We start from the raw sequence: 25,027 nt of genomic DNA on the forward strand, positions 1-25,027 counted from the left end.
TATATTAATGCAATCCAAAATAAACAAAGAAATTGTTGCAGAAAAAATTGTATAATCAAATAAAAAAAAATTTGCACATTGAAACACAACACTTTTTAGGATTGATATCTTCTAATCTTAATTGAAAAAGATATTATAATATAGTTCTATTTAAATATATATTATTATATAGATTGTTAATATTAAATAAATGTAGCTCAAAAGATGAAATTTTTCTAAAGCATCTATTGAGTGATTAAATTAATTAATATATTTGAAAAAGTATTGTAACTTTTCAATGATACTATTAGATCTAAAAAATGTGGAATTTCACATGCATCATTTGAGAGTTTATGGTTTCATTAAGAGAAAAGTTGTAACTCTTCAAAAGAGTCTTTTGGAGGCTATAATATTAGTTAATTAAGTCATTTGATGATATAGAAGCCATTGTATTAAAACAATTTGGTCTTCCAACTTTTTCTTCTAAAATAGTGAGGTTTTGAAAAAACTCGTTTTTACTAAATCGTGTTCTTCAGTTGTATTCTTGGAGAGACCATGTAAAACCCTTTTAGAAGATCTTTGTGATAAGGTGCGCAAATCTCTCTAAGGACAGCGGAAACGTGTCTCCGAATTGATCTTGTGTGATAATCCAGTACACCAACCTTATTTATTCCTAACATATAATACTAAATCAAATAAATTTGATTAAACCGATATAATAGTTAAGTTGTGGAACTATGACTATGAGGGCTAATATTGTTTTGTCATTTTATCAAATTTTTTTCAACAAAATTGTGATTTCCCTTAGGCTTTTACGTTCTTTTTAAGTTTTTTTCAAAAATATTTATGACAAAACCTTAAAATGAAAAATAAAATTTAGATCAAAGTTATTTTGGTCATCCACGAGCATTAGGTGGTCGTTTTTGAATAATCACACTTGTTACAAGACTAGTTTCTCAATCAAGAAGCTCATGAAAAATTAAACTTAAGCAATACTTACATCAACGAAATAATCCAAATAAATGAAACCTCTGTTCTTGGTGACCTATAGGTATCATATTTTTCCACCCTCATGCTATATATATATATATATATATATATATATTCAGTTCCTTGCTATTTTGTAACATTAACATTGATAATTATTAATAATATTGATGAATAGAATTAATTATATTCATATAATGCAAAGCAGATATGTGACTATATATTATCTGAAAATAAACCCTATAAATCTTGAAATATAGCATCAACTCGTTAGTTATGCAACAATGCATTGTCAATCACTTGCAAATTGAGATTGACGTCCTAACACACTCCAGCATGATGTTGTAATTATTATTATTATTATGAAGATGATGAAGAAGAAGAAATTAAATACAAAAGGCCACCTTTGTTGTCCATTTTAATTTGGGCTTCTTCAAAAGGAAGCATTGAATAAAGCATGTCGTTTGTTCTTCAGCCATATCTTTTCACATGATATATATATTAAAAAAGTTTAACTTTAAGCATATAGAGAAATTCAAGCTATATATATATATATATATATATATATGAATGAAATTGAAAATTTTTTTAATCAAATTCGGGCATTCATTTTGAGGAAGTGGGAAAATGGCATGATTGCCTCCCACCGGATAAAAATTCATTTTTGATCGTATCTAATTTTTTTTTAAACTCATAGAATTTCCCATAACACCAAAACTCTCATATTTCATTCTTATTTTTTATCAAATAAATACCAGAAGTAATGAAGTGATATCACTTACTCTCACTTAAAAAAAAATAATAATAAATAATACATTTTTCCCCCTTCTCATCTCATCTTCGGACTATTTCTATCAAATAAACGCCCAATTTTCTCATGTTTTTTATGTTATTCAGCCTCTTGTTTTTTTTTTATTTTTTTTAATTTTAATAATATTAATACTTTCTTAATACCAAAAATACCTCAACTTCTTGGACGCTAGAGCTCGTCCTCCCATGCTTGGGTGTAGACCCATTGGATATAAACTCACCACCCTGGTATAGGCATACCGGAGGGAAGAGCTCCTCCTCATCCTAGGCTCCTAGCCTTAGGAGAGCCATCAACCTCACCATCCATCTATGGATGGCAATAATCTCCAAACCCGAGTTTGATGGGGGAAACCCGGTTTGATCGGGTTTCGGGCCCAGTTTGGGTAAAACCTGATTAATGTAAAGCGGGTGCGAGTATAGGAATCCTAATACCCGATCCGAACTAGAACCTAAACTCGACCCGAAATTCAATTAACAAATATACCCAATTATATATATTCAATTTTTTTGTTAGGGTTTTTTAAATTCCTACTCTATGGTGTTGAATTTGTGTACATTTTGTGTTGCTTTGAATATCTATTTTCAACTCCTACTATATAGTGTTCATTCAAACAACAAAACTATGATTTTTTATTGACATTTTTAATTTTTACTTGGCATTTTAATTTTATTTTAAAAATTTTTAAATAGGGTCAAGGCTAGGCGGGTATCCCCGTGGGTACTTGATTACCCATCGGGTGCGGGTGCGGGGGTGCGGGTTGGGGTTTTAAAAACCCGTCAGATTCAGATTCTGATTCAGATTCAGATATAGAGGCGGGGTAATGGGTGCGAGTGCGGGTATGGCAAAACCCGTACCCGACCCGACCCATTGTCATCCCTACATCCACCCCATCCCAATAATTTTAAACCCACCAACACTACAAGTGCAAGTGAGCAAAATTAGGAAAAAATTAATAATTTCATGTAAATTTAGATTTAAAAATAAATAATTAAATTTTTTTTTAATATATATATAAAAAATTAGTAACATTGGAAGAATTCAAGCAACTATGAACATGAGGAGCTATCAAATTTCTTTTAGTTGTGATTTCTCTCATATAACTTTAAAAAAATTCTTATATAATTAAAAAATTAATGATATTTATTTAACTTAAATCGTCAAAAAAAAATTACTATAAATGTTAAATATATATATATATATATATATATATATATGAAGATACATCAGTTATACAGATGATTTTCTTCTCCTATGCAACTCTAAAGAGGTACCACATGTACAGTATCTAGTTCCATGATGAATAATACTTTACAATTATGCATGCATAGAATTTCAAATCTATGCTTTTACTCACTTATTGTTAAAGTGAAAAACCACTGCACTACATTGTAAATCTCTCTATTTATATATTTTTCAGATTCATTACAATATGCATCTTTTTCTGTAATTTTCTACCCCGTATTTTTTTTTTTTGAAAAAGTGGATAAACCACATCAATTGCATTAAAAAAAACAAGATACAGGCATCTACCAATAGTGGAGCGAACGACACAAAGACAAGCACAACCCCAACAAACACAAGAGACCCAACCACTAGAGGTGGTTACAAAACTTCACAAAAGACAAAACAACAAAAGGCAGGAGAAGAACACCTCTTCCCAAACAGACAACACAAAAGCTACTCCACCCTCGATTCATAGGCCTCCTCTGAAGTCGAGTTCACAACTGGCTCCTCCGCTCTAGGGTCCAGGAACTCGAGGCTGCGACGGATGCTAGCTAGAGAGTCTTCAAGCATTCCTTGAGATCTATCCGTGACTGAAGAACACCACAGTAAAAGCATCCGGTCAATTTTCAAAATAACAGCATGCACAGGCAAAAAAGTGGCATTGAAAATACAGTCCTTCCTAGCAAGCCAAACATTCCACACTAGTGCTTTCACAACAAGATCACAAATGTCCTTTTGAGTATGGCGAACCGACAGCCTCCATGAGTCCCAAAGGACGGCCATAGAGTCAGGCGGCTCAAGTAAGTACAGCAGCCTGCTGAAGTAATCCCAGATACGACGAGAAAATGGGCAGTGGATGAAAAAGTGATCCACCAACTCAACTGCCACATTACAAAGAACGCAAGTTGTCGTTGGAAGTTTGTTGCATCGTCGTTTCTCTAGGTTTTCCAGCGATAAAATTTTATTTTGCCACACCAACCAGTTAAAAAGAATTATCTTTTTAGGGCACCTGTTTCGCCAGAAGAACCTAGCCACAGAGCATCGCAACCCACCATCAATGAGGAAGTTATAAAAGGACTTCACTGAGAAAATGCCATTCCCAGTGAGATTCCAAACTTTCAAATCTCCAGACTTGCCGCCTCCACTTCTTAATTGCTCACTGTACCTAAATATGCTTAAGAACTTAGAAAAGGGAGCAACCGTCAATAGATGGGCGAGCCCATGCACGGTATCATTTTGATGTTGAGAAGTCTCAAAAATTTCAGGCCACACATACATGGGGGCCAAACCATTAAGCTAAGCATCTTTCCAAAAGCATGTTTCTAGACCAGAACGAATCCCATGACCTATGCAAGCCCGCAGTGCAGGGACACTGCCAATCACCCCTTTCCAAAAGAAGGAAATGCGGCCTGATTGTTTGGGAAATAAATTCCAATTCAACATTGAGTAATTAAATTGGATCACCGCCGATAAACACCAATTATTGTCCGTCAAAAACTTCCACCACCACTTTCCCAGTAATGCCTGGTTGAAGGTGCACAAGTCCAAAATGCCCCAACCTCCTTGGTCCCGCGGGCGACAAAGAATTTTCCAACTCACAAGACGGTAAGAAGGATTGTCAATGTCCGGGCCAGACCAAAGAAAATCTCTCCTGATCTGATCAATCTTTTTAACCACCCAAGAAGGTAGCCGAAAGATCGACATCCAGTAAGTTGGCAAAGCAGATAAGACCGAGTTGACCAGGGTAAGACGTCCACCTAACGAGAGGAATTTTTCTTTCCACGACGCAAGTCTTTTCCTCACTTTAAGGATCACCCCTTCCCAATCCTGCCGTCGGGGTCATCTGCCAAACATCTGAATTCCTAAGTAAGTGATAGGTAAGAGCCCCACTTGACAGTTCAGAGTCTCCGCTGCCTCCTTCTGGGGAAGGGCACCCCAATTACTTGAGTACAAGCAGGTTTTAGAGAAGTTAGTCTCAAGGCCAGTCATTCCTTCAAAGACAAGGTGAAGCAGTTTAACAATCCACAGATCCTCTAACCCACCCGTGGTCAAGATCAACAAGTCATCCGCATAGTATAGATTACACCGACTTCCGAAATTCCCAAGAGGCACTCCAACCAAAACTTTGGAGGTCAATGCGTGGGAAAACATCGTACTTAGCACATCTGTAACCAGGACAAACAGCAAGGGGGACAGCAGATCACCTTGCCGAAGACCTCGCTGGTAACGGATTTAAACACTTGGCGAGTCATTTATCAAGATATTTGCTTTCGAAGAAAATAAAATACACTGTATCCACCCAATCCAACGTTCACCAAAACGCCTCGCTCTAAGCAAGTTGAACAGGAAATCCCAGTCAACATGGTCAAAGGCCTTAGCAAAATCAACTTTGAGAATATACCCTGGCAATCTGCGTTTATGACTACTAAAAATCAGCTCTTCCGCCATTGCCACATTATCTAGAATACATCTTCCTTTTAGAAAGGCTAACTGTTCCCCATCCAATAACACGTTCATCACCTTGCTAAGCCTAGTTGCCAAAATCTTGGACAAAATTTTTAGCGAGGAGTTGATAAGACTAATGGGTCTATAGTCCCCTAGGCCCTCAGGAGCAGACACCTTAGGAATGAGCGCAATGCTAGCCCAATTAATCCTTTCCAAATTTGCTCTCCCACTAAAAAACTCCTCACATAATTGGAAAATATCAGCCTTAATCGTCTCCCAAAACTGTTTGCAGAATTGAATCGGAATACCGTCCGGACCCGGAGCTTTGTCTCCTCCCAAATCAAAAACCGCCGCCTTCACTTCCTCGATTGAGAAGGGACCCTCCAGCGTCGATAAATCCACCGTAGTCTTATGAATAAAAAGGCCGTTTAAATCAATCTTATACCTCGAAGTCCTTCTCATCCCAAATTTTTGGCCAAGCATAGTCATAAACACTTGGCCAACATCACGCGGATTAGCAACATCAATGCCATCCTGACTTAAGTAGGGAATATAATTCCTATTTTTACATCTATTAGCCACCGCATGAAAAAATTTCGTGTTATCATCCCCTTCTCTTAATCACTGCAGCCGAGATCCCTGTCTCCAGTAGATCTCCTCTTGTTTGTGCATCTCCCCAAGTCTCTCCCTCAGCACATGCTCCTGCTGAATCTCCTGCAGAGAGAGGCTCCTAGATTCTTTCAAATCATCGAGTTTTTCTATCACCTACAACAATTCTAACTTTTCAATTTGATGGAGCCAAAGGAAAGTTTTGCCCATCTACGAAGATGAACCCTCAGAGCTGTCACCTTTTTAGCCATGACAAAGGCCCCAAAACCCGTAGGAGCCAAAGACCCCCACCACTAAACCACTAACTCGTGAAAATTAGACGTAGTGGACCAAGCAAGCTCATAGCGGGAAGGTCTAGGACTGGACACATGCTTTCCCAACTCTAAACGGATTGGGACATGATTCGACCGCACTCTAGGAAGACATTTCTGAATCATTTTTGGGGAGAGAATCGTCCATTCGACATTCACTAAAAACTGGTCTAATTTCAACCAAATCGGATCAGCCTGACCATTTGTCCAAGTGAACCTTCTTCCAATCATAGGAGGCTCTAATAAATTCATTCCATGTAAGAAATCATTTGCATTATTAATGTCCACCAAATTGCGAGCCCCCCCCCCCAAAAAAAAACCAAAACCAACCAACCCAACTTATCTTCCATGGAAAAAATGGCGTTGAAGTCTCCACAAATAATCCAAGAAATATGCGGGCCACCCCTACAAGTTTCAATTCCTCCCAGAAGGCCGATTTTAAATTTATCACGTTTGGCCCATACACAGCGGTACAGCGCCACAACATATTTTCTGCCACAGAAAAGAACTCCATAGTCAACCTGTGGACCCCTATCTTAAAGGTTCTACCATTCATCATCATGCTATTCCATCCGATTATAATCCCCCCAGCAGTACCGATAGCGGGGACACAAGCGAATTGATCCAATAGCTTACCACCAATTTCTCTCCACACAGAAGGAGTGACCTCTTTCAGTTTAGACTCTTAAAGGCAGCAAACATCCGCAAAATGTAAACTCAAAAAGTCCTTGACAAGAAACTGCTTAGCCGGTCTCTCTAATCCCCTAACGTTCCAATTGACAATATTCATAAGGAAACATTAGATCTTGCGGACCTCAGAAGAGGTCTCCGTCGGCCTGGGGCACTACGTTTTAGGTCAAGCATACGTATATGATTAACACAATCATGCATTGCTTTAGTAAAATTAATACCACAAGCAATACAGTATTTCAAAATTTGAGCATTCGACCAGTCATTAATCAGGTGGGGTTTGGCGGGCATACCTTCCAGGTTGTCGCCCTTCAAAGTCTTATTCTTCATGGATTTAGGTGGCTCCTCCAAAAACCCTGAATCCTCAGCAAAACGAGAGGGAGGTTTCTTGGGCCGCTCACTTCTTCTGGTGGCTTGCAACATCTCCCCCTCAGTCGAATCAGTTTCCTTAAGTAGATCTGGTAAGAGGACCCTCAGTTTTTTTTCAAACTCAGTTGAAGACTCATCAGACTCTGAGATAGCTTCAGGAGAAGCACTCTCCACTGGAAGCATCTCCGAGTCGACCAACCCCTTAGGTGCCTCATCCTCCACTGGTATTACATTCACCTTATGAGGAACCAAAGCCCACATTCCTGAAAGCAATTTCCAAGAATACCCCTCAAGAGGAACCAACGCAGGTGGTCTTGTGCTCATAGCCTCACTAGAAACTTCCTTAACGGGATCAACATCACTCGGCCCACTAGCACTCTCCAACGTGAGCCCAGGAGAAACATTCATCATGGAATCCGAACACGGCCAACTGACTGGCCCAACATCCCCTTCTCGCCCACCACCCAGTCCTCTAATGGAGATGCCAAGCAAGTTGACTTACAGCCCAGACTCAGGCCCATGTTCTTCTCTTTTTGGCCCACCACCGGGCTCGAGACTTAATCCACTTCACAGATGAGGAGCGGGTCCAATAACAAGTCGGAGGTAACCTGGCCCACATGGGAGCCCAACTCAGCCTCTTCATTCAAAGGATCCGGATCCAACACACGTGCCCTGTTCTCCGAATAGCCCCCTGCAACTTTAGTAACCCCGACCTCGGACGTTATAAAGCTGCCACGTGTTGTATCCTACATATCCTGCACCTTCTGATTCCTCTCACGCCACAGCACGACACGATCATGCCTCGGGGCGATCCCCCATGAATGGTCATATCTCCGCTCAGGAGACCAAGCTCGTGAATGACTCTCGGTCCCTATCCGCATACCCTGTTGACCACCAAATCTCGCTGAACCCGTAGGTCGCCAACGAGATCCAGGCCTCTCAGCGCCGGCGTGTGAGCCACGCTCAACCACTTTCTCAGTGCCATCGTGGGAGCGGGGCTCAACCACTTTCTCAGTAACCCTAACACCATCCGGATGGGATCCGATTGCTCAGCCTGAAGCGTCTTCGAAGCCACAGAAGAACCCACCATTCTCGGATGAGCATCACCCGGATCCAAGGATCCTTTGCAAGTCCGCTCAGTTCCCACCGTAGTTGCACCCCCTGCATTTATCGCCCGTTCCTCCGGCTCATGACCCAATCCACTATCACCGGCATGACCATGAATTCTCTTCCTCTTCTCATCTCGCAACAACTCGAGTAATGCCCGACCACCTTCCCGATTCCCCGAAACGAGGTTTGTTTCCCCCTTCGGGAAGACATAGCGACCTAGTTCCTGTAAGAACACCAGGAAAAGCCCACAATCACCCGTAATAATAACAATATATCTTCGCATTCCCAGACTGACATCGATCTCTAGAGGTAGTGAGACGCCCGTCCTACGCCTCACCAGAGCAGTGATAAACCGTTTGTGCACGGTTGTCGCTTGCAAGATCGCCACTAGCTCCCCCGCCGACCGTAACACCTCCGAAATGATCCCCCAAGACCAACCATGTAATGGAAGATTCCAAACTTGCATCCATTGTCCGTCACCCGATGCTCTCCCCGTGGCCCCTAGCTCCGCCGACCAAGGGGCAAGGCAGAGATTACAGTGCCGTCCTTCGTCGACGCCTTGAACGTCCCCAGTTTGCAGACCTCCTTCACCTCCGCTCGGCTCGCCAATGGCACCAGAAAATTCCACTCGTTCATAGGTGTAATAGGACCGGCGAGTTACCTATTGATGATGGCCAGAGCAACCTCCAACACACTCGACTCATTGACATAGCCCTCGACCACCGAGAGAATGGCCACCTTATCAAGTTCCTCGCGAGTTGCCGTCACCTCCAGTGATAGGGGAAGCGAAATTACCACCCATCCCGAGATAACAGGAATCTGCGTCCTTGCCTCCAAATCTTGCGGCTCCGAACCTTCGTGAACCGGGGAGCCCACCACCATTCTCTTAGAGCGCACATGAAGCCTCTTGTGTTGCGGACTCCGTTTCATCACCGCTTTACACCTCGCCGCCATATGCCCCACACCCGCACATCTAAGGCACACCACCTAGTGCCTACATTCAGCAGTTGAGTGAGAAGAGCGAAAGCAACGACCACAAGTAAACTCCCTCGGCGATCTAGGCCTCTTCGAACCCCCAAGTTTCGAACCCCCACTCAAGACATCAGTCGAACCCTCCCCCTATTTCATTAATAACGACCGTCGCATATCACCATGCCCGCCCGAAGAGGAAGAGCTAACCACTTGAGCGTACTTAACGTTCGCCATCTTACATCTTCCCCTCAAAAACCGATCTTCCATCCGACCTTCGCTAGCACCCTCTTGACTACCTCCTATAGTGCTCCCAGCTAGAACCCCGTCTTCATCCCCAGCCGGCAACCACCAAAGATCCCAAAGAAGACTCATCCCAATTTCAGACCAACTTCTTACTTCAATTTATTCCATTTCTCTACCTCATATTGAGATAATGTTATACTGATATCTAAAATATTTTTTTAAAAAGAAAATTTTATCATACAGACTGTCACATGAAATCATGTGTAAAAGCAGCTCAATAAAGTTTATTCTAACAAATTCACAAAATTAAGCATTTAATTGATAAAATTGACAATTTAGTGACAGTTTAAAAAGTTAATTTAACTTTTTTTTTTTAATAAACGTAAAGCTTCAAAATACACATATACCCTTATAATTTATTTTAATTACCAAATAAGGTAACTTCACAAGCATCTTTGTGCGCCTGTGTGGAATTGGTCTAGTTCTGATGATTTAGACCTTAATATTTTTAGCAAGGCCATGGACTTTGTACTCTAGACTAGAGTTTAGACTAAACAAAAATATTAGTCACATTCTTATCTCTACACACCTACCATTTGCTAATTAATATTAATATAAACTCTAATTAAACTCTTCTTTCAAATCTCTCCACAACAGCTCTACCATGGAATCCCACTTCTCATTAGTCTTCTTCTCCTTCCTCACAATCTCCATCCCAATTCTATTCAAGAGTCCCCTCGTCGAAGCCGAAGATTATGCGGTCGGGGATTCCGATGGATGGACGACCGGGATAAACTATCTCGAGTGGTCGGAAAAGTACAACTTCACAGTAGGAGACACCTTAGGTTAGTCACTATTTTCTTATTTATATCCAAGTCATACATATAAACATATGATTTTTGAAACTAATTGAATTTATATTATCCTAGAATAGTCTTCAAGTATGTCCTCAATCAACACAATGTTTATCAAGTGACCGAAACTACGTTTCGATCTTGTGATGCGAGCTCCGGAGTCATTTCGATACATTTAAGTGGCAATGACCGAATCGAACTTACTGAGCCAACCAAATACTGGTTCATCTGCAACACGAAGGGGCACTGCAAAGGAGGGATGAGGTTCGGTATCAACGTCACAGCCACGAGCGGAGAAACTCCACCGCCGCCAAGCGGAGAAACTCCACCGCTGCCAAGCGATGGCAGCTCTTCACCACCTCCGCCCGCTCCGGTGACAGCCCCCGGAGGCAATGCCGCAGCACACGGCCGAGAAATGAGGTGGTGGTTATGTGCACCGGTGGTGCTGTTTGACTTGGTTTATTGGTAGACTTGGTCTCAGTGCATTGATTGGTTGCTCATTTGTGTTTGTTTGCTGTATTATCATTCAAATCATCGGTTTGTATTATAAATGCAACTCTGTAATGGAAGTCAAATAAATAAATCAATCAGTTCAACAATACTAATAAAAAAAAATAAAAGAATGTACTGCTCGGTTAGTCCAATTCTACAATTAGTTAAAATCAAGAAGAGGAAAAGAAAAATAAATAAATAACACTTGAGCCTAGAGACGATGAAACCGGTGTCTGGCAAACAAAGACATGACTTTTACAAACTATAGTTAACCTTTAGTGGTGAACTTAGCCGAGGAATGACAACAGGCTAACAATGAGCAGGCATCCAACACACCGCAAAGTGAAATAATACTTGATAGATCGACAACACTTCGGCTTCAGTTACGCCTCGCCTGCTGCAGCTGCATGGATCGGTCCATTTGCTTTAAAGTCACGTGCTCGTCCTCGGAACTGTCCCCTTCCCCGGCCTCGACCTGTGAACAGATAGAGATAGCATTCTAATCAACATGCTATGCAAGCTGGCCAATATTAAGATATACATGTGTTTCATAAGTTGGAACAGGATCAGTTTAATAATATGAGGGGTAAGAAATCCATATGAAACATAAGCAAAAACTGATGGCATACCTCGGCCTCGAACAGGGATAGGGCCTTCGTCATAATATCCACCTGGTCCTTGCTGATAGCTGTTCCGACCACCGTAGCCTCCCCTGCCACGGCCACGGAAACCACGGTCTCGACCACGGCCCCAACCACCTCTAACATACCCATGGTCGCCATTGTCATAACCACCATCATTGTAATCTACTGCAATTGGGCCATTCCCTGATCAAGAAAAAGTTATTGAGCAATGTTGCATACATCAGATAAGGCCAATGATGGTTACTGTTTACTGGTCAAGGGCACAAAGTAAAGGAATTCAGTCAGTCAATAATAACCAACCTCTTGCTCTTCCCCTGCCACGACTGCCTCGACCTCTACCTCGCCCACCTCGAGGTGAACCCTCTAGGATACATAATAAAAAAAAAAATCAGTAAAATGAGCTAGTAAATTTCATGAAAGAGTAAAAGAACAGATTGAACTTTACCTCCTTCATAACCAAAATCAGCCAAAGGTTTCACCTGATCCTTTGGTATAGGGGGCTGATATCTGCAGCAGAAGAAACCAAGGTATAAGCAAAAAAATTCAGCATTGAATTCCAAAGTCCATAAACCAAAATAATGAGTATTGAATTCCAAAACCAGACGAGAAACAAACATACTGTCCATAAGGAAGAAAAATCAACTTTTACATATGAAAATTAAAATGGTACAGGCAAAATGTACAGTAGTAAAATGACAATGATAACTCAGTAAAGTTAAACAAATAGGAAAAAGAGCAATCATCAATCGATTGACTTAAAAATAGAAGATGTGCGGAAAGAAAAGAAAAAGCAACTCAATATAATAAATTTATATTACTTCATAAAAAGAGTTATGAAAGAGCATTCAATATAATAATGAAAAATAATTGTTTTGTCCAGTAATAAATAATGTTGTACAAAGGTGAAGATCAAACGATCATAGGTTTAAACTTCGGATAACCACATGGAAATGAGCATAAACACACTAATGACAACAAAGTAACAAATATGAAAATATGATACAACATATCAACAAAAGTTGCTCCAGATTCTTTCTAGGAGGGTGATGGGTCTAATAGAAATGATCCTAAAATTTCATTACTCCATCACTCCAAATAAGCAGGAATACAATGAGTAGAGAAAAATAGATAGGTATACCAACAACCAATATGAGAGACAAAAGTTGCGGGTCAAGAATTGCACACATGATCAATCAAATGCTTCCACTAAAGAAAGAGCTAAGTTAAAATTCATGCAGCAGTAGTAGCAGTAGTATGCAAGCTACACAAATGACTTGAACTGAACTCAGCTGGCTTACTTACTCAGAGAAAGAAAGAATTCATGGTATGTATTGGATTTGATACTGCAAATTGGCCTCTCCAAAGTACAAACCCGAAATACTTTTTAATTTGTACTTTATTTCAATTTACTATATGTTCTCTTGTTTTCCTGCCTTCAATTTACTACATATAGCTTCCTTGTTGGCATGACCTTCCATTATCATTGCCATTTTTGTTTAAACTTTTGCCAATAACAGCAACCTATATCAGTGTACAGGTTGTTTGATATCAGTCAAAGGCCTCATCACATCTATAACACCCTTACCAGCCTTACTCTCAGTGACAAATGGACAATAAATTCAATTAGAAAAAAATATGCATTGAATCCAAATCGAGGACAGTTCAAAGGCTCAATCAGCTTGAGCGAGGAAACTCATACAAAACAAGTACAGGGAACTCAATCAGAACACAATATGCAGCCATACAATAAAATAAATTTTCCAAAAATATATTATAATGAAACACTAAACCTTATCAATCATAAGACAGAAGCATGTAAATTACAATAAATTAGTAGTGAGAGGCAATTCCTAAACCATCATTACATACCCAACTGATGATGTATCTAATTCCTTCTTTGACAAGGTAATTGTGATCATCGAGACATGCCTTGTAGTTTCAAGCCTGTAAAGTCAAATTTTTGTCAGAAGAATTCTAACAACCTTACATGGATTAATAAGTATGTTGCTTGACTATCTACAAAAAGAAACAGTCAAAATTCAATTTTTTTTAACAAATGTAAGCATGTGTCTGTGTGTGTGCGCACGCATGTACTTACGGGAGTAGTCCTTCTTCCAAAGGTTCCCACATATCAGTTATATCAGTAGATCCAATGGCAGTGTTCTGATGAAGACCAACAATCCTTCTCTGCATCACCAGAATTAGTGCATAACATCAGGTTTGGACAAATCTAGCATTTCACTTTATATAACTTTGGTTTCAACTACATGTAAGGACAACATATACATGTATATTAAAAATTTGAATTCAGAAGCTAAACAAAACGCATATATCACATCCATATCCAGATTGCAGGCCAAAAGAAGTACCTTTATTAGTTCCACAATCATTATAGTTTTATTGATAGCTCTGCCCATTGCCTTGATGACAATTTCCTCTGAACCCTTTTCCTTAAGCATATACAAACAGCCAATCGTCAAAAGCCATCAAATATGTATATGTATGTGTGTGTGTATTGCTCCAAAAACAAGTCTAGAAACTAATAATGCATGAATAAAATTTTCACATATCACAAGATTTGGGGCAAAATTAGGATCCATTGACACGAAAAAAGATGCCCGTACCTGAAGCAGGCTGGTGGCGTATGTAATGTAGCTGCGAGTCCTCCCCTGAGACGTGATACGAATCTCATTCTCATTTATGGGGGTCTCCTCCCTCGGCTTCTCCACCCTTTGGTACCGATCCATCTTCATCCCACATAGCAAAAAGGAAAAAAAAAACAAAAAGGTAATTTTTATAACAATGTCAAATTATATCAACAAAAACCAATAAGAATATCAAGAAAAACGGAGCTCAGCGAGTGAGAACACTTGAAAACCCTAGCCAACAAAATACACCTCAAAAGCAAAACACACAATGCCATAAACAGCTAAACGCAGTAAATTAAAGAAGAATTGGATTGAACGCGCTGTCAAAAATTAGTAATTAATATCAACTAAAAATTAACAGAAATAAAATTTCACCATAAAACCTCAAGAAGCCCTCAGATCCGCATTACAGACATACAACAGAGATTAAACTCAGATGAAAGACAACAAAAACAACAGGAAAAAAGATAAATCCATGAATGATTCAATAAAGACCAGAAAAAATACCCAAAAACCGCTATAATTAACGCAATGATCAATCAAATGGAAACGAAAACATGATTAAGAAGAGAAATTCACAGTGTTTATTCTCACTTTGTTGGAAAGGATCGAGCTTTGCCCTCTTCTCCGGCTCGTATGTTGAAATTTCAGCTCTGAAGGCTCTCACCGCAAACGGCGACGCCTCTTTATCCGATCCCGCGCGCACAAACGAACGGGTCTCCGCTGCGCGCTAGGGTTACGCCAAATTACTGTTTTAACCCTTGTTTTATATTTAATTACTTCCATGACGTGGCAAGCCAACGGACTTCGAACAGTGACCTATAAAAGGCACGTCCGTTTTGTTAATTATTAAATAATTAATTTTAAAAAAAAATTTACTAAATTTATCTCCAACCCAGAACTCTATATTTGACACTTCAGTACATAAGAATACAGTTTCTATAGTGAAAGTTTCTCCAATCACTATCTCTATTTTTTACGTTAAAATAAAATATTTTAAGAATATTCTTCTAACTTCACAATTTATATATTCATACTTTTAATAAATTTAATCATCTTTAATTCTTTTTCACTTTTAACCATTGAATTTAAATATTATATGAAATCTTCGGCAATATTAGTGGAAGTGGCGATAATATGCCAAACTATTAGACCCATCTACTTCAACCTTCATTAGTTGTATTTTGAGTGTTGTGGGTTTTTTCTTATTGTTATCGATGATAATTTATGTTACGACTATTTTCTATGTTTTTAATTTTTTTGTTCGTGTACTTTTTGTTAATTTTAATGAAGTTATATTTTGTGTATTATTTTTGTTATTTTTTTATTGTTTATTAATTGAAAATTACAAACTTAAATTATAAGTTATTAATTTGATTGAAATATAAATTTATAAATATAAATTTTATGAAAAAAATAGAAAAATAAAAAAGAATAAAAAAGAGAAAACAAAAAACTGAAAATTAAAACTTAAAAATAAAAAATAATAATAATATGTACATTACTGCTACAGTGACGCGCACACCATGCATGTTGCGCGTCACTGTAGCAATTTCCATATTTGGCGCAGCATTTTTTGGGCCAAATTGGAGCTAATTTTGTGCCAAATTTGGTTTAAAGCGTTAAAACTAATGTAGGGTTGAAGATGGCCTAAAGTACCTTACCATTTGGCTCTTTATCGATTTGGAGTTCGTGGTTTTAGTTTTAATACTTCAATATCTTGTAGCCTAAATCATTTACAAAAAGGTGTCAAAACACAAAGGGCATGTTTGGGTACCACTAAATTCCATATAAATTGTGGTAATTCTTATGGAATTTAATATTATGTAGGAAATTATAATAAATGTTGTTTGGACATTATTTTTACAGTATAAAATTACTATAGAATCATATGATTCTATAGTAGTTTGAAAAAGAGGTGGAAACCAATTTTTTCTTTTTACTTTTTGGGCTCATGGGCACTATGATCGGAGCAGGTGTTTGTGGTGTTTGTGGTGTTTGCCTCTCTTCATCCCAATCACTTCCTCCCCGGTAGAGAAGCACCCTTACAAGGCCTTCGGGTGGGCAGCCAAGATTTCCTTCGTTATTTGCAGCATTTAAGATCCAGATCTCAACCTTCCATGTAGTACTTCCCAAGCTCTCACTTCATCTCTTTGTTTTCCTAGATCTTGTGGCATTGAATTTGTGCTTTTTGTTTGCAAATTGGGTTTCTTTGCTACGATTATGTGTGCATGTGTTTAAAGTTTTGGTTTTTGATTCAATGGCGGTTGGAATTCAAGGTGAGTTATTGAGAAATGCTGGGAATCTAAACTCTTTGTAGATACATGCATAGGTTGGATGTTGTTGCTCGATTAGGGTTCGCTAGAGCTCTTGGTGTTCATGATGGTGGAAATTGGATTTCTTTTTGTCTTTTTCATTAATTACATGATGAGCTATGGTGTTTGGAAACTAAAGTTCTCTTTGAATTTTATTTATTAGTATGAGTGCTTTGACCGTATACCCTTGTTCTAATTTGATTGCTGAAACTATTTGACATTGTCATATTTTTTTTCTTTTCAGTGCAAAGATTTAGATTACTCATTAGTGTAGTAAGATTGGGTTCACTTTCAGAGAGGGTTTTTGGACCATATCTTGGTCTTTGAAATGTCTAAAGATGATAGAATGTGGAGCATGCTATTGCTTCTTCCTTACATTTTAAATGCTTGTAAAGCTTGCAACATAGAGCTCTTGTGAAAGGTAAAAATAGATATAACCTCACTAAATATTGCCAAGCTAGCATTATATGCTCTTGTGTTTGTTATTGCCATTTACTTGATCTTTTATAACTTGTGAAAGTATGGTTGCCTCCTGCAGCCTGAAATCTGAAGAATTCTTTTACAGGTCTCTCATTGGAACTCTTAATGAAGTTTTAGATGTATCCATAATTATCACTTGACCATTTCAAATCTAGTGTAGAGAGGAACAAAATGTAAAAGAATAGCAATTAACATCCATTGTGCAAACCCTAGCTTACTAATGATATATCTTTTGATCCTAATCTAAATTTATCATCTTAAGAGAAAATAAGTCAAGTATTATGAAGGGGTTTAGAATATTGCGTGACATGGTAACTAAATTCTCTAATATAAACTACACTATCATTCAAGTTAAAGCATTAGAGCAAGAGATAAAAAAAATTTTACAAGCTTCTGAAGGGGTTTACCTAATTAAGTGGCTTTGGATGGGATTATGAAAAAAAATTTGGTATCATCCACTGATGTTGTTTAGGCACCACTACTTGAGGTACATATATTTATCACATAACCAACAAACTTTATGCAATAATTTTGGCGAGTCATTTTCATCAAAATATGCAGAGAAATAAAGAAGCAAGAAGATGACATCAAAGAGTCTTTCCATATTTCATAGCATTGCATGAGATTTATGAGGGTAAAAATGTGTTGTTTACTAATGTTTGCTTTAAAGATTTGTAACAAATTTTCTAATCATTTGTACATTTATTATACAGGGAGATATGCAGAAGGAAGACACTCTCGTGATTTAGATTATTATGCAATTGCTAATGTGCCAATGGACACTCCATCTCCAAGTATTCTAGCTCTAAATAATCCTATTCAATCATTGTCTACACCCAAAACAGAGACAAAGAATCGTGATTTTGCACAAGTGGAACCTCCATGCACTCAACCCCAAAGTTCATGTAGTGAAAAATGGCAAAGGTTATGAGATGATGATATGCAAAGAAGGAAAAAAACTTTAAGAGAAAAAATGTACAAGGGGCATTCTTAGAACAATATATAGATATGCGTCGCTCTAAGACTGATCAATATATTAATGCAATGAAAATGAACCAAGTAAAGGAGAAGTATACTATAGGAGAATACATGGCGGCATTTAATGTGGTGTGTGATTTGTTTCCAGATGAAGACATGGTTAAAGCTACAACATTATTTAAAGATAAGGGTAGTCATGAAATCTTCTTAAATCTTAAGGAAGATCGGAAAGTGTTGTGGCTTCAACAAATGCTTGATTAAAAACAATGTTATGTGCTATATTTTTTCTATTTAATTACATGCAATTTATGTTTGAGGATGTTTATTACTGTCACAATGACTTGAATCTTTTATATAAGACTTTATGTTCATGAAAAATATTTATTTATTTGCGGGTATTATATTGAATTAATACCATTTTCATGCTTCAGAGAATTATTTATTTATGAAAATGGATTTTACAAACTATTGACATTATTAAACTTATGCAAATTTCATGGTCTTAGATATTTTAAAACTTAATAACACAAAGGGAGTTTTAAAAACAATAATCGTAGTGCCAAAACAAGTCAAAATTGATAACCTTATACATCTTTTATATTACATTTCTACAATAGTTACAATAATCATCCTGCATTTGTATTGCTATTTCATTTATTTTGCGAGCACCTGCAATACGTTCAGAGTTCATTACATTAATATCATTTCTATATGTATCATCTCTATTTGGGATTGTAACTTCGTCAACTCCATTACTAATTTCCTTAATTTCATTCGTGCCATTTGTGTATACATATGAAATTATGCAAGACACATGTGGCAACTTCTATATCAGTTTAAAAATCTATTGGATAAAAGGTTTGCAACTTTAAGTATAGAAAACCTCATTTTTAAGACACCAATAATGCGTTCAATATGATTCCTCAATGAAGCATGTCTCAAATTAAATTATTCTTTGTAATTACTTGGTCTACATTGTGCCCATCCTTGCTCCTGTAAATGATAACGCACACCTCGGTATGGAATAATAAAATTTGGAGTATTTGCATATCTTGCATCCACTAGGTAATATTTACTGGGTGGGACATGGAAGCCTTGGTCGATTGAATGTTGAGATACTCTAGCATTAGAAGCAGAACCTTCCCAACCAGCTTGAACATATACAAAACATAGGATAAAATTGCATGCGACCATAACATTCTGGGATAATGTTTGTTTTCTATTTTTATGAGGATTTTGCAAGGCCAAAGAAATAGTGATTGGAATACGTGTTCTATCAATAACACCTATACAATCCTAAAATAAATAACCCATAACATTTGTTAAGAGAAATTAAAAAAATATAAATAATAAATAAAAAGATAGTAACTCATAAGTTAAAGCCTTCTAACCTTGAAATATAGAAAAAAAAATTCTATTATTCTGGATAACTAGTGATGTAGTTATTGGTAGAAATTCTATATATATATATATGTACTAGCAAATGTAGTAATAGCTTTAAGCAATTTATTAAAATAATAGCTAACCGTTTCTGCCGAATGCTGAAAGCGTTCTTGCACGTCACGATTACTAGCATTGTATGCAAGAGTGTATACAAACATTGCTAGTTGTTTCTCGATTGTAATTCTTTTTGAGTTGGGAAGAAGAGATCTTTCCCTTAAACAATTAGCAAATGTTGAAAGGCTCCATACGAAATTCTCTCTTGCAACGTGCCTCATAACCTTCAAAAATTTCTTGTACGTATGCAACACATGTTAATATTAATATATGACAAAGCCTACTTTCGGAACTTACAGGAAATAGACTTGCAATGTTGAGCATGAATTCGTCGTCATCTTCATTAATCTTTTCTCCATTGATCCAAATCCATATTAAATAAAAGGCTTGGAGACGTAAAAATTTAGAGTTGAATGGAGATAAGTTTACATATTGCATAGAGTGTTGGCTTTAAATTGAGAAAAATTGTTAACGGCTACTATATAACGGTTGTTTTTTTTTAAAACTCCAACGGCTAGTTTTTTTAAAAACTCTGGTTAATTTTATTTTTTAAATTATTTTCTTAGAAAAAATTTCCTGTGCTTATCCAAGCACCATTCTGTAGGAATTTTTTCTGTAGTAATTTCCACGGAAATCATCTTCAAATCTTATGGAATAAAATTCCTATGGAAAATTTTATTATGCATTCAAACAAGGCCTAAATAATCTAGTTAATATTTACTGTCATGGTATAAAAATAAACTTGAATTTACCTTCTTACCTTTATTTATATTACTAAAACATGTACTCCCTCTTGTTTTTTTACTTGTCTTATTTTAGGGCTTTTCGTTAGTCATTTTCACTTATCCATTTAGAAAATTTATAAAGCATCAAATCTTATTTTTCCAAATTTACCCTTTCTATTTAATGTATTTCTTTAATTTTTAATGATTAATATTCAACTATACATTTTATTAAATTATAATTTAAATGAGGGTAATCTTGGAAAGTTAATATAATTTTTTATAAATTTTTAACTACCAATTAACTTTAATCTACTTTTTTATTCCAAATGAATTAGTTAAAATAGAAAAGTAAAATTATGGCTTCAATGGTTATTATATACTATGTAAATATAATTAATGGTTTTTAAATAGTATATGTTTTGATAACGTAAATAAGAGGTAAAAATGTAAATTCATGTTCATTTATATGCTACATCAGCAACAATTAACGGAGTTAAAAAGTTTTGGCACATTTTTTTCAAACGATTTAAATTACAAAGTACTAAAATATTAAAACTCAAGTCATAAGCCCCGAATTAGTAAAGAGGCAAACCACATGATGGTTTAGCAAAAATTTTCTTATTAAAAGATAATTTAATTGATTTTATTTAATTTAAATTTTTATTTTTGAGAGCCAATCATTGGTTCAAAACGTGCGCTAGCGGTATTGTAGAGTTATGTACATTGGATCTAGTGTGGATCCTCTATATGAAGAGTTGTATTTCCATCCATCTAAGGTTGCATACATGGCATGGGGGTTTATCATCGTGGTCTTTAATATATCATCTCAGGCACACATGACAGACCTTTATTACTCTGTATGTTAGCCCATTCCACATGATAAATTTCTAGAGGATCGTTAAGCCACTGTAACTGCTGCACCACTATACTTATTTGTTCCTTTAATACTCTTAAGTGGGGATGTGCTTGTTACCTATTTGCTAAAAAAATATATATATACTTTTTATATCTTTTCAAAAGGGGATTTTTTTTTTCTCTTTTTAAGGTGTTTCACGTGATGGTAGGAGTTATTTCAGAAATTTTATTTTTGTTGACTATAAAGTTTATTACTTATTCTTGCCCATAAAAAAACTATACAAGTAATGATGTATGCGGACATGCAATTATTATAGTTTGTTACCACTTAACAATAATTGTTATTTAACATGTTATCATTGTCTAGTAATAATTGCATGGTCAATTATCCCTTTGCCGGTTCTTCTCTTCAATTCGGATATGTACAATGATGTCTTCAAGAGTCATGAGTTTCCTTTTATGCTTCAAGTTGTTTTTGTAGTGTTTCCAAGATTCGGGTAGATGTTCAATGAGGAAGCCGACAATGAATGCATCAGTAAGATGATTTCTTCATTCTTCAGATCATTGGCCAAAACATGATAATCATGAATTTGGGAAGATACATCCTTGTCTTTAGTCATTTGGAAATCAGAGAAATTTCCTATTGCATATTTTTTATTCTCGGCATCTACAAGTATGTATTTCTTATGCAATGAATCCCAGATTTCTTTTGTTGTCTTGAGATCGCAGTAGATGTCATACAATTCATTTGAGAGTGTGCTAAGGATGGTATGACGACATATCTTGTTTTCTTTCTCCCAGATTGGCAAGATTTCCGCATAAGCTTCTAAAGTTGGGTCCGGCTTTGCTTCAGTTAGAATATGTGCGAGGTTGAACATGTCTAGCGCCGAGAACACCTTCTGTTGCCATCGTTTGAAGAACGTGGCAGCAAATTGATGAATCTTTGAGACGTTAGGTAGTGACTTAGCGGTGGTCATCGCGTTCGAAGAGGTTCGGGAACGGCCGGCTCTCGAAAGGCAGGAACTGAACACTGGAAAAGGCGCAAAAATTAAATATGATGAAAGGGGTAAAAACCCATTACGTGCCTGCACCCACTAAATCTGGTACATTCATGTCCGCATCATGTGAGTTCAGAATTTCTAAGCTAATTTCCGGATCCAAACCCTGAAATTTGCACCCCACCCCTGCGCCTGCGCGCAAGAGAGCATAACCACTAAAGCAAGGTTAAAAGATAATGAATAGTACTATATATAAAGTGGATGAAGTTTTTGTAGCTAGGCAATGTGGTACTAAACTTTTAGTGGAAATGTTTTGAAACAAATATGGGCCTAAAGTATATGGGCCCTCTAACATCCAGCAGTGCAACAGTGTGAAAATCTGTAAAAGTATTGTAGCAATGTTGTTCATGACACTATAATAATTTTACTTTTCATGTGCGGTCCGTCTACAACCGCACACCCTTCAACCAAGCTTGTAGAAGATCCTTGAGACTTCTATTGTTTTCCTAAGTCTTCTACAACTCTTCAAAGCTTCAAAACAACCTTAAAACACTACCAACCCCCTTAATATATGTTAGAATAAGATGAACAACAACAAGACAATCAAACACCAAGGTTTAAATGTGAAAACCTTACAAATCGAGGGAAAAACCATGAAACTCCTTACAGCCTCGTAAATGTGTTTCCATTATGTCAACTTATGGGATAACACCAAGTTCTTTCTAGCTCACTAGAGAAATACATACAAAGAACATGAATTTCACAAGAGAAAGACTCTACAGCTCATACATTATCTTACACTAGGATGGTTCACAAAAAGGCCTCAAGGAATGAGAGGTGAGGAATCAAACTGTATGATTGGGAGAGATCTGGCGACGAAACTGACCAATCTTGCTTTCTCTAAGAACCCTAGCTCCTCTTTTCTCTTCCTTAGATGGTCACTCTTTTCTCTTCACCCATTCATCAATCTACCTTTATTCTCATTCTCATCAAAGATGAGAGTTTTGCCCTCTTGTGAAATTCCCTTCATGACCTCCATAAGTTAACGTAGCTTTTTTTTCAACCATGGGCTTTGAGCCTATTTATTCATTCAACCCACCAAATGGGCTGGACTTAACACACACACACACACACAGATATATATGCGTCAAATAGTTACAAGTCATGTCTCATTAGCATGATGTCGGCTTTCTAAATATACCACCCATCTTCACCCTAACACGGCGGAGAAGATTTGATCTTTGATTTTCGTTCATATGTAGAGAACCTGATGCTAATAGATTAAAGCACCGTTGGTTATAAAAAAAAGTATCAATATGCACCATAAAAAAAAGCTAGCTATTGAAATATAATGAATAATTTTATGATTTTATCAGTCCTTTCTTCACTTTGAGAGAAGCTCCTATGACATTAATTAATCTGGCTGAAAGTGTCTAAAGCTTGTTTTGCATGCACTGGCATAGTCGGATGATTCAGGGAGCTTGCAATTGTTTGTTGTTTTGTTGATCCACTTAATCATTTCTAATGGTTATGAAAATTCCCTTATCTTTGTTTATTGTTGTGTTTTCACTTAAGGCACATTCTTTCACCGAAAGAGTAACAAAATAAAAAAGTGAGAGGAAGTATTGCATTATTGAAGTTGTTAGAAGTGATGGGAAATTTACAAATGAGCCATTTATTTTTACAGAAAGTAAAAACAACACTAAAATCACTAGGATTTTCAAGATATGCCCATTGAGATTAGAATAGTTGGGGAAAATAAGAGCGAATATTACCTTTTTTTTTCAGCTATAAAAATATTGAACTTGTAAATAAGATGAAAGAAGTGACAAAAGTAGAGAAAGTGTTACTTTCCATTTACAAAAAATAGTTGGGTGTTGTTTGTTTCTCAGTATTTAGAGTTACATGAAATTCTAAACACATAAAAAATCAATTTCTTTTGTTTGTTTGAGTGAATTATATTTTATTGGTGTAACTTCAAATACATGCAAAATATATAGATTAGGGATTTGGCCTTACGGCCAAATTGACTCTAAAGTCAAATCCTTCATGGGTTCAGTCAATTTTCAGATCTATTCATCTTCATGCATTTCATTCATTTTTTTAAAGAAATTCTCTCGATGTTCCATAATATTTATAGTAATAATTATAAATAATAGAAATAAATCAAGTAATAATTAAATTTATAATATCAAAAAATATACTAATGGGTCTAGCAATTAATTTAATAATAAAATTGAAATAATATTCCATTACTGCTCAGATTTAAGATCTTGTTTTAGTTTTGTTATATATTAAAAAAATTTAAAAATATGATAAATTCATCATAGGTGATCATATACCTCAAATGCATTTACAAAGCCCTCAAACCAAACCCAAATTTTATAATCGCATTGCAGATACATTTAATCAAACATTGGATTTGATTATCATGTTTTCTCAAATATAAAAATTTACAAATATATTGTAACTGAAATTTTTTGTATTCTCAACTACATCTAACTAAGCAACCCTAAATCAATAACTAAAATGGGAGGAATCAATCCTACTTTAATAACTTCTTCACCACTTTGGGTGAAATGAACTTTGTGTTTATTTTAAATGCAATAATCACAAGTGTATTTTACCCATACTAACCTCCAACTAACAAAAATTATTTATTTGTATACATTAAAATTTTCATAGTCTTACCAAATGAGAGATCGAATGCAAAAACCAAAGTGATATCCACCATCAAATTCCACTTTGATTTAATTGATTTTAAAGACCAACCACCACACCAATTCTCATG

General features: G+C 36.6%; 2 protein-coding genes across 3 annotated transcripts; one reads left to right on the forward strand and one right to left on the reverse strand.

Annotated features, from left to right (window-relative positions):
• Nucleotides 1–10,412: 10,412 nt before the first annotated feature.
• On the forward strand, nucleotides 10,413–11,424 carry LOC120272235 (mavicyanin-like). Its single transcript, XM_039279344.1, has 2 exons — nucleotides 10,413–10,595; nucleotides 10,685–11,424. Exons 1-2 carry the CDS (start codon nucleotides 10,415–10,417, stop codon nucleotides 11,071–11,073), a joined length of 570 nt encoding a protein of 189 aa, XP_039135278.1. The 5' UTR covers nucleotides 10,413–10,414; the 3' UTR covers nucleotides 11,074–11,424.
• On the reverse strand, nucleotides 11,210–15,118 carry LOC120270639 (H/ACA ribonucleoprotein complex subunit GAR1-like). Of its 2 annotated transcripts, none has more exons than XM_039278010.1 (9): nucleotides 14,983–15,118; nucleotides 14,365–14,487; nucleotides 14,110–14,184; nucleotides 13,839–13,927; nucleotides 13,610–13,684; nucleotides 12,186–12,247; nucleotides 12,041–12,103; nucleotides 11,726–11,923; nucleotides 11,210–11,571 (listed from the first exon to the last, which is right to left on the reverse strand). In XM_039278010.1, the coding sequence occupies exons 2-9, from the start codon at nucleotides 14,485–14,487 to the stop codon at nucleotides 11,480–11,482; spliced, it is 777 nt and encodes a 258-aa protein (XP_039133944.1). In that variant the 5' UTR covers nucleotides 14,983–15,118; the 3' UTR covers nucleotides 11,210–11,479. The 2 variants fall into 2 exon arrangements, with proteins under 2 accessions (XP_039133944.1, XP_039134296.1); XM_039278362.1 differs by having other exon boundaries at nucleotides 14,110–14,190; nucleotides 14,983–15,021.
• Nucleotides 15,119–25,027: the final 9,909 nt, after the last annotated feature.

This window comes from Dioscorea cayenensis, chromosome 1 (genome assembly GCF_009730915.1).
Source record: "Dioscorea cayenensis subsp. rotundata cultivar TDr96_F1 chromosome 1, TDr96_F1_v2_PseudoChromosome.rev07_lg8_w22 25.fasta, whole genome shotgun sequence".
In the NCBI taxonomy this organism is placed as follows: domain Eukaryota; kingdom Viridiplantae; phylum Streptophyta; class Magnoliopsida; order Dioscoreales; family Dioscoreaceae; genus Dioscorea; species Dioscorea cayenensis.